General features: G+C 35.9%; 1 protein-coding gene across 1 annotated transcript; it reads right to left on the bottom strand.

Moving 5' to 3' along the window:
• Nucleotides 1-6,351: 6,351 nt before the first annotated feature.
• Nucleotides 6,352-9,640, bottom strand: LOC149962061 (uncharacterized). The gene is made up of 4 exons (XM_090178625.1): nucleotides 9,354-9,640; nucleotides 8,276-8,470; nucleotides 8,014-8,198; nucleotides 6,352-6,559 (listed from the first exon to the last, which is right to left on the bottom strand). The coding sequence occupies exons 2-4, from the start codon at nucleotides 8,439-8,441 to the stop codon at nucleotides 6,419-6,421; spliced, it is 492 nt and encodes a 163-aa protein (XP_090034751.1). The 5' UTR covers nucleotides 8,442-8,470; nucleotides 9,354-9,640; the 3' UTR covers nucleotides 6,352-6,418.
• Between the last annotated feature and the right edge of the window lie 433 nt (nucleotides 9,641-10,073).

Raw genomic sequence — 10,073 nt, 5'->3', positions numbered from 1 at the left:
AAATAATGCGCATTAATAATTAATAATACTGGTAGAGTAGTGTTTGCTATGGTATTTGTGTAAAATGACTTGAATATTGAATTGAAACAATATCTTTGTTTTCAAATACAGCAATTGGCCTGTGGCTGGCTTGTTTGGGCAAGAACTGTTACAAAGTTTAGAAGACTTCTTCGGGTGCTGTAAAAGATTTTTACAGGCTCTCATAAGCCGAGTTACTTCTCTTTTTTGTATTTTATTGCGTAAAACACGTACAAGGTTTTACCATTGGTCTATAAAAAATTTGTTATTTCCAATAACTTGTGAAGGAATTTCTAGCTTGAACAAATACAGTATTGCCCCAAATTTTACTCCCTTTTGTTCAATTATACCACATTAAAAGTATCCGCAGAAGTATATAAGCTTACCTTACGATAGAAGTATCCATTTAGGACGTTAAAAAGTAAAAATTAATCACAGAAATAATGATCAGCTCGACTAAACCTCAAAGCACCACCTTACGCCCAAGCCATCAAGCGACGTTTAAAGCCATTAATTCAGGTGGCTGGATTACAATGCGTAGGAGGGTGGTGGTAGGCCCTGCATGCCACATGAGCCAACAGCTCCCTATACTAACTATTACCTTAAACCTCAACAATTTTTATGGAAGGGGAAACCGAAGATCTCGGAGGAAAACCCCTTAAACCAGCGGGGAGAGAACTTGCAAACTCAACACGGGAGTTGTTCCAAGTGTTGAACCAGTGCTACAAGTTGGGATCAAACCTGGCTCCTCTTGCTGCGAGGCGAAAGTGCTATGTTTCTCCCCGATTTTGTTCAAACTCGTGTTTTCAGTAGACCTTCATGTACCTTGAAAGTTCCTAAAGGGAAAGGTTTCATTGGTCATTCGTTTTGCCATGATAACCAAAAATATTTTAAGTTTAAACTCTCTCTACGTAAAATAGCATAGGAAAATCACGGCTTAAAAATGTTAAATTTTGGCAAAACAATTGGGTAAAATCGATAAGTTTTGGTAATTGATTTTACCCCTTTTTATTGATTTTACCCATTTTTATCGATTTTACCCCTTTTTATTGATTTTACCCATTTTATCGATTTTACCCAATTTGATCGATTTTGGCAAAAGGACCTTTAAAATCCGTGATTTTATCATGCAATTTCACGTAGGATAAAGTTTAAATTTAAACTTATCAATTTAGAAAATTTTAAGGTACATGAAGGTCTACTTCACCCTCGAGTTTGTTCTTGTTAGTCATTCTTACAAAGGTACACATTTCAAAATATTATATACTTCTGGTGTCAGCTAATTTTATTCCTTTTTACACGCAATCCTATGGGATTTCTGTGTGCTTGTGAGCTAGTATATTATAAACTTAAGGTAATACCGATCATTTCTGAACTACGTTTTCGGTTGCATTAAATTTTTTAATTTTAAGTGAGATTTCTGGCCAATTCGCGGGACCCCACAAACCGCGCACGCACTATTGTCAAATTTGAATTTGGCACCAATTGTTACATGCGTTATCTAACTCGTTTGAATTTCGCTACCTTATTTCCAAAACCCGGTAACTTAAAAATTTAATTTTCGATAAATTCCTCTTGAGTTTTTACCTCTCCGAGGGGACAAAGTCCCCTAGGAGGGGTTATACAACGACCGTGTCTGTCTGTGGGTCTGTGGGTGGGTCTGTGGGTGGGTCTGTGGGTGTGTCTGTCTGTCAGGACTGCGAACGCGTTCGCATTTTCGGTGCAAAGTGTAATCACTGCGTACGCAGTTTCTCAAAGGGTTGGCAAAACCACCGTGTGACGGTGAGCGTTAACGGATGCATTTGCGGTTTGGTTTGGATGGTGTTTTTTCGCTCACCGTCGTGACGGTTTGGTGTATTACGGTTTTTGTAATGTTTATGCGTAGGTTGTGAGTGTTGAATTTGTTGTGTTTGTGTTCTGATGGATGTGCATGTTGAGTCTGTTGTGTTTATATGGGCGTTTTCTCTCCAACTTCTTCTTAATGACTTTGGGACGGACCGAGTGCTGAGTGTAATGCTACCTCTCAACGTCCAATGGCAGGGTTTCCACCAGTTGTACACGGTATTCGTCTTAGTATCAATTTGCGATCGCATCGGGCGGGATTTGAACCCGAGACCTCCTGATTGACAGGCGGACGTTCTACCACAGAACCACCGACACTTGTTACGCCTTATTGAAAATTAGACCTTCAGCTTTATCGGAAGCGTATTTAATAGAGTACGAAATTTTGGTTTAATTGAAATAGAATTGAAATTGAAATTATTGAAATTCTAATTTAGCGTTTCTCTATTGATTAAAAACAAATGCGCCACCCAGGTTTCGAACCCAGACCATTCGGCTTGGCAGTCGAGCGCTCTACCACAGAACCACCGATAGCTGCTTAGATTCACTGAAATTAAGACAGGCATCGTAAGCATAATAGGTAATAAAGTCTTTTTTTATTAATGAATTTATGAAGGCCTAATCTGGTATTTTTTAAAGGTTAAATCTTGTTTTAGCACAGTCAGCCGAGATTAGAGGGTTAAAGGGTAGACCCTGTGGGTGGTCCACTTTCTTAACGACCTATATATAGTTCTGTTAATTCAAAGGAGATAATTTAACGTTAATTGCTTTAAAAGCTGGCGGTTTGTCAAGTGGCTCTCTGTGCTTTGTTGATGGTAAGGTTTTTGCTTCTTGTAAATACATTTGGTGTGGATATTTGGATATCTACGATTTCTAACGCAGTCAATGATTTCTTGGGTGTGCGAGTCATTATATGATATTGGAAATTGGACGGCATTGGTCTTTTTCATGTGGTATGCGTCACAACGTCAACAGGAAGTGAACGAGTCGTCCACTACCAGATATCTACGGTATCTTCATCAAGGGCGAGTGTTGAAATAAAATGAGCGTTAAAGATGCGGCAAGTATTTCGTAAGCGAGTAATTCCAAAAAGCCTCTGTAGATATTTATTTCATTAAAATTTGCTTCGTATTATATTTAACTGATAAACTTGTTCTGTAAAAGGGTTTAATTCAATTGTGCATTGTTATAGTACGTGTAACTTACTGTTGTAACTACTTAACTTATGATATTCTGAATAAATTAAAATTGGTCGTTTCGTCTCAATTATTTTAATTATAATAAAAATTTTATACCGGGCGGGATAGAAATGGGTTAATATTTTTAACAACTAACTCTAAATTGCGGAGATATATCTTTAAGGGTTATCTCGATAAATTAATACCACTAGGGACAATTCTTCCGAGGAGAGGTATATTTTGGCTTGCCAACTTGTTTAAGTTTATGTACAAGACGATTGAAAACTTGTTCAAATTTAAATTTCATATTTATTGTGTGTACTTAAAGGTCCGTGACATCTAGTTTTATCCAACACAACGCTGTTTTGAAAATCAAAAAGGTTAAAAGTTTTAGCCAAGGCTTAAAATAGCTTCGTTTCGTCAAATGATATATATTTTTACATTTTAATTCATCTTTTCTAAAAAGCAATTTAAATTTTCTGCCCTGGATATCATTAATTTGTCTTACTAAGGTTATTTCAAATTCATCAAAGTATTCGTGCATATTTTAATTGGAATATAAAAACGTTTCCTTTGATCCTTTCCTGAATAAACTCAATTTTTGCCTGAAGGTAAAAACCTTCCTTTGAGTATGTCTAAACAAGACTATTTTAAGTTATTGATTTCGTCATCTTTTCCTTTACAGGTAAAACTTAACGTTCAATTTCAATCGCGAAATAATTCGCAATATATTTATTTTTACAGACGTTGGAAATCACTGCAAATATTCAAAAAATTATATATAATTACCCTATTTACTTTTAGCATAAGAAACATAATAGATTAAACTAACGTAATAGATTAATATAATTAAAAGCATAAGCAACATATTAGCTTAGCTGATTATTATTGTAATTATTATATTGTCCTATTCTGCCAACACTCATATTTTTATTGTCTATTTTACTATAAACAGGAACCCATACCTCTAATTGGATAGTTTACCGAGATTTTCGTCTCGATGTGGCTGGCGGTTTTTTTTGACGTCACTATGCTAACTAAACAAACAACTAAGTGCGAGGGGAGCGCGCGCAGAGGGGATTTTTTTTTCTCGTAGGCGGGGCGAAAGCTTCATAGTGATCTTACCATACGGGACACGGCAGGATAAGCACTCCAAGTAAAGGTATGGATTCCTGTCGAGGTTCTGTTTGCTAGGAATCTGCCTCAATTTAATGGCTTAGATGGACACTTCTTTAGTCCAACGTTTTAATATACTTTTGGTAATATGTTCTTGTTCAGAGTTAGGGTACCAAATGGACCAGGGAATAATATAACCCAACCTATAAATTGGAAAACAAAATTTTTGGCACTTTAAATAGAGGATTTTTCTGTATGTTCCGTTAGCACGCGAGCCTGGCTGTGTCTCGAAAGGCTAATATCTCTAAAATTAATGGTTAAATCCGTTCTAATCTAAGCTGGCTAGTTTTGGCTTTAAAGCTTAGGCCTAATCTACGAAAGAGTATGGCTGGGTTATTCATTATTAATACATCGTCAAAGCCGCTTTTCCGGCGGGCCTTATTAGTTCACCCGAGAATCGTCCATCACCAATCTGCCGCGAATTCTGCCGTGAACCGAGGACATTAGCCTACAAATTTTGTGTTTCACTAAGAATGCCATTTAAAACGCGTTTTTCCTTAAAAATTGCGTGTTTTAAATCTTTTTTTTTATGTCTTGGCGTTGAATTTAACTTTGACGCGAAATTGAGGTTTATAGTACTGTCCAAGAAATTATGTTGATGCCGTCGTGTACACTGCTTTACTAAAATAAACTTAGGTATATAAACAGAAGTAAATGAACTACAGTTTTCGAAATCATTGAGTTGGGAATAAATAGAGGTACAACTAAATCTGGCTGGCGCGGGACCAATTTCGTTCAATAAGGAGACTTTATCAACCATATATTTCTAACGTGGCGGCATCTGTCTCTAGTGGTGGCAACTATATTGCAATTGAATTTTTTCGCGAATCTGATGCGAAATTGAAATGTATGATTACTCGTAACAAACAAACCTTTAAAGTTGTTTAAAATTAATTTTATTCTGTCCACACGATCCTTTTTAACTCCAGTTACGGTGGGTTAGCTAATAATTATTTATTTTTAGCCATATAACTTTACAAAATATAGATGGCGCTACCGCTTAATTATAAAGATGGATTTCGTAAGTCTTATCAGAACAGGCCCCGCGTCACCATGGCAACCGAAACCGTAATTGTTATTCTAGCAGTATTATTCCCAATTCAATGTTCGAAATAGCGCTCAGAATCGGTGGTCGTTTTCCTTATGAAAATGATGCGAAAATCAAGTCGAATAAAAGCTAATTTGTCCTTGGGAATTGTGGGTTTATTCTATTGCTTTGTATAAAAAATGGTTTCATAAAAATAAAAAGTTATTTTTTTTGGCCTAGGAACGCGCCAAATTTCAAATTCGAGGTCAAAATGTAACTTCATAAGGAAAACGCCTCGAACATGGGGAGTATAGCAGACTGAAAACTGCGGTTCATTTACTTTTGATATAGCGTAATATAATTTGTTTAAAGGAAGTATAGACCAAGATATTTCAGATGGATCGCCTTTCTGGCACCAGGATTAACAGAAGAAGTTACGTTAGAAGACTCGTTTTTGATTTAGTTTCTACTCCCTTTTACGGAGTCCAGCTTGGCATTAGGTTTAGCATAAGTAATATAATAACAATAAGTATGCCAATTAAGAAAAAATATCACAGAACTGATTTTCAATGTTGTTGCGCTGTCAAGCACAGAGCCCCCTAGTGTCTAAAAAAAAGGACGATAATATTCGGTTTGGTTGCAAATCCAAGTCAGTGTTGTGAAAAAGGTTCGGTAAGAAAATTAGCATTAAAGCAATAGGAAGTGTCATACTTATTATTATAATTATTATGAAATTTCTGGTTTTAAGCTTTTCGAAGGCATTGTAACTTTGGAAGTCGTTAAATGTTTATTTCTTACCGTTTTACCATAAGTTCATCATACCATTTACCATCACAACAACGCCCCCTATCGAAGTTCTCTCGAAATGCAAAAGCAAGCGGACGCCAAACAGCAACGAAGTTTGTGCCGCGAATATTTATCATTGAACGAATAGGAAGTGTCATAATTATCCAAGAATAATATAGACTTATGCTAACTTTTACAGGAGCGAGCCTAAGCCTTGGCTATGGTATTACCATGTATTCATTTAAAATTTAATATTGCCCAATATATTTAGAAAGGTGAAGATAAAGTCGAAAAGCATGTTTATTTACAAATAGTACATTTCAATAAATAACTTTTATTTATTACTAGCATACACGTGTTTTTCAATTTTATCTAATATCATGGATTATTTTTATTTTTCAGTAGGGTTGAGCAGGACAAAACCTAATTTTCTGAAGGCGTCTTCGTAAACTGGGAGATCTCTGGAAATAACCGAGTTTTGACCACGGATGACGACTTTCTTTTGACCAGTATGGGTCATTTTTTCTTCAATCTGTGTGCAAATAGAGTTACGAAGTATTTCAAATTAAAGATGATAGATATAAAAAATACAGAAAATTAAAATAATGTATCAATGTTTTTTTAGGTGAAAACCAATTGTGAGTGTGACTTCGAAAATAATATAGTGCTAAAATACTTATTTTAAAAGTTTTGGTAAAAATAATTGTTGTAAATTGAGTAATGATTATCAGTTTGAATCATCTTATGACGTCATAGTTGGCGCAGAGTGAAAATCCTAAATAGTAGGTAGGAGATTATTTCGACGTTTTTCCTAGTTAACAGTAGTTCACTAACCCACCTAAAGAGGACGCTACTGTAGATTAAGACAATTTCTGATGTTAATTTTACCATGAATTTTATACATTTTCTGAATCAGAAAATCAATTTCAGTGAAGTTTGAAGGCTATAGCGATTACTTAACGGGTTTCTTACTGGGCAATAGACGTATAATAGTGTAGAAATTAGCTTTATTTGCACAAACTGTTTTCCCAGTTTCCCTACACGTTTCGTAGCGTGGATTTGACCTATCTAATGACCAAACTACCATACTACCAATTTTTAACAGACTTTGTGCGTTAGTCAGCTAATAACTATAGGAGACAAAACAAGGCTGTACCTAAGCACGATTACTTGTCGTTAGCAGACAAATGTTTGTGTATTTAGTCTGCTTAAAGCATCTACTTAAAGCAAGTTACGGCTCTATCATTGCCACCTGTATTATGAAAAGGCCCCTGTTATTAGAGATGGCCATGAATCTATCCGATTCTTTGAAAAAAAAACGACTTTAGTGGAGAGCGTGGTGCCATCTATTTATGGCAAAGGAAGCTAATATTTAAAATAGCCAAATGATACCGTCGTCAGTAAGCCATTGTAGAGTGTTATATTTGGACCTATTATATTCTATTAAGTGGACTTTAACCTGAACTATATATCCCATATAAAATATATTGTTTAAATTTACTGTAATTTTGTTATTGATCAATTTACAAACGAGCCAATCAACGCGAGGGGTACATATAAGTACCCGCCTTTTGGGTCCAAATGTAGCTTAACTCTCTTGTTTTTATTTCGACGCTAGCGACATCTGTTGAAAAAAGAGCTACATCACGTCAAGCCGACACTTGCTTTAAAGGGAGTGTGAGCTTCAAAGCTATGACGAATTAACGTATTTAATATTTCTGCCATCAGTATTGGCGCTTGTTGAGTTTAATTAGCCTTTTAGGTTTACATAGAGCCACGAAGCGGCCAAAGCGAGAAACTTAAAACTACTGGATTTTCGTTTGCTAAGCAGACGCTTTGGTCTTTTATCAAGGAAAATAGTCTGCTTAAAAGGCTAATTAACGTATCTTGAAAGGTTAATTTTTCGATAAGTTATGTTTTATCTCCTTCCACGTTATATTTGATAAGTTTTAGCTCCGTCTACTGGAGAAGGTCAAGCATACTTACACTTTGTAGTAGATTTCTCAGCCGGGATCTATGGATAGTAGGGCGGTCCGACTCTCCCAAATCAGACTGTACATTTTTCTGCCAGGCTCTGTCATAGGCTTGCACAGTCGCCAATTCGAACGCAGCCAAGTCATTCACCGGCTCGTCCGGCTGGTCCCCGCGATGTGACGTAGTAAAAATAGTACCTGAAAAGCGCGGGAAATATTTAATTGTGGTTTCCCTAAAGACCAAATTTTATTAAAATTTTAATTTCTTATTTTACTTGTTCGTATTTGGAAAGCGTCAAGTATATTTCTATGTACTTCTTTAGTAACGTAACTAGCGACATATATAGTCAGGACGGAAGCGGCGCAAACTAGAGTTAGGATTAATTGCCACTTGGAGAGGTGTCGCCACCTAGCTTTAGGATTGTGAACTAGAATTGTCATGGAATTTTTCTTTGACGGATCTGAGATCGCTGCGATGAATTAAATTGAACGTTAGTTTTAATATCACTTATTTAGAAAAATGAAGGTCTATGATAGTGTCTAACGCACTAACTAATTATAAACACTAATATAGATATAATAATAATATTACTATATTATCTTTGACAGTAAAATATAAAAATAAAGTAAAACTAAAATTAAGTATCTTTTAACTCCATTAAATAGAATTTAAATTTAATTTAGCAACAAAAGCAAGCCGATTTTATGTAGCGAATAATTGAACTGTATTTAAAATCCGAATTTAATCAAATAAATTAAGACAGGTTAGGCCCGAGATTTAAAACGGGTAGCGGGAACTTGAAAGATTGTAGAATTAGCTTTTTTATTCTGCACCGTCTTCGCGTATACTAGAGCATGTTTAACCTCTTTATTTATTCTGTGTCAAATTTAAATGAAGAACCAAAATAAAATAATGTTTTCGTTAACATTTGGCTAAACCTCCACCAAAACACAGCCAACTAAAAAGGCGTGTTCCATGAGATAACATTACCCTATAATTTACAAAACTCATAACGAACGTAAACATATAAAAATATAAAACCAAGTCTTATATCAAATTCAAAACTAACGCGATAATAAATAATTAAAAGCCGCACCGATATTCCGAATTTCCTGAATTCATACAGTCGTATGAAACAAATGACCGATTTAAGCTAATTGAAAAAGGCTGGGATGGAGGGGCTTTAATAATTTTGCAGTCGATTAAAGAGGCAAATTCCCGCTAGGTTTCGCTAGTCGATTAATTTTAGCTGGGAATCTAACGGCCGTATATTGGTCCTAATCTCGAAAAGCACTCCGCTTTAATCTGTAATTAAGCCCGGTATATTGCGGGCGACATCGCCGTTGCCTTACCTTTAGTCAGGGACACCTATAATACGTTATTCCTTGAGGTGGTCTGAGCAGTCCGTCCTCCGTAGCTTGATTTATAATGATTACTAGCGCATGTCACGCAATGATTATCTAAATCATGACCGAAACTCGCGGACGCCAGGGGGGACGCGTAAATAACTACGGCGCTAATCTGTGAAGTAAAGAGATAGCTGCCCAACTGCCCCCTGAGAGCTGCCCGACGTCATAGTCCGCCGCTTACAATGGCCCTCTACGGCTTAAAACACTCTGGCGACGCGACTTCCCAGCGCTACTCGTGATCCGCTAATGAATATGCGGACAATCCTGCAATGTAGACTGTGCCGCCTATCTTGCGCACATATAAAGCGACATCTATGAGTGGGTTTAAGGTTTATGGATTAGATCTTTTTTGTAAGTTGAATTTAACTGATTTACTTTTAAAATTAAAATAATTGTATATTTGTAGGTATTATTTATGTTTAATATATGTGCGAAATTTAACGTAGTATTTAGGTGAGGCTTCACGATAGATGGAGATTGAGGCCAAATCCGCAATTTTTGAATTTTCTCATATCTGGTTTTTAATTTTTTATATAAGCCCAATACTTTCCTAAATATCGTAAAGTCCTTCTAAACGCCGGGGCCGGGCCCATTTTTTGTGTATTTTACTGTTTGATATAACGAAAACTAATAAACAAATATTTGTATCTGTTAATTAATTAA

This window comes from Leiobunum rupestre, chromosome 1 (assembly GCF_980474605.1).
Source record: "Leiobunum rupestre chromosome 1, qqLeiRupe1.1.hap1, whole genome shotgun sequence".
Lineage (NCBI taxonomy): Eukaryota > Metazoa > Arthropoda > Arachnida > Opiliones > Sclerosomatidae > Leiobunum > Leiobunum rupestre.
Note: the sequence above shows the minus strand (reverse complement) of the source record. Positions and strands in the feature narration are given on the sequence as shown.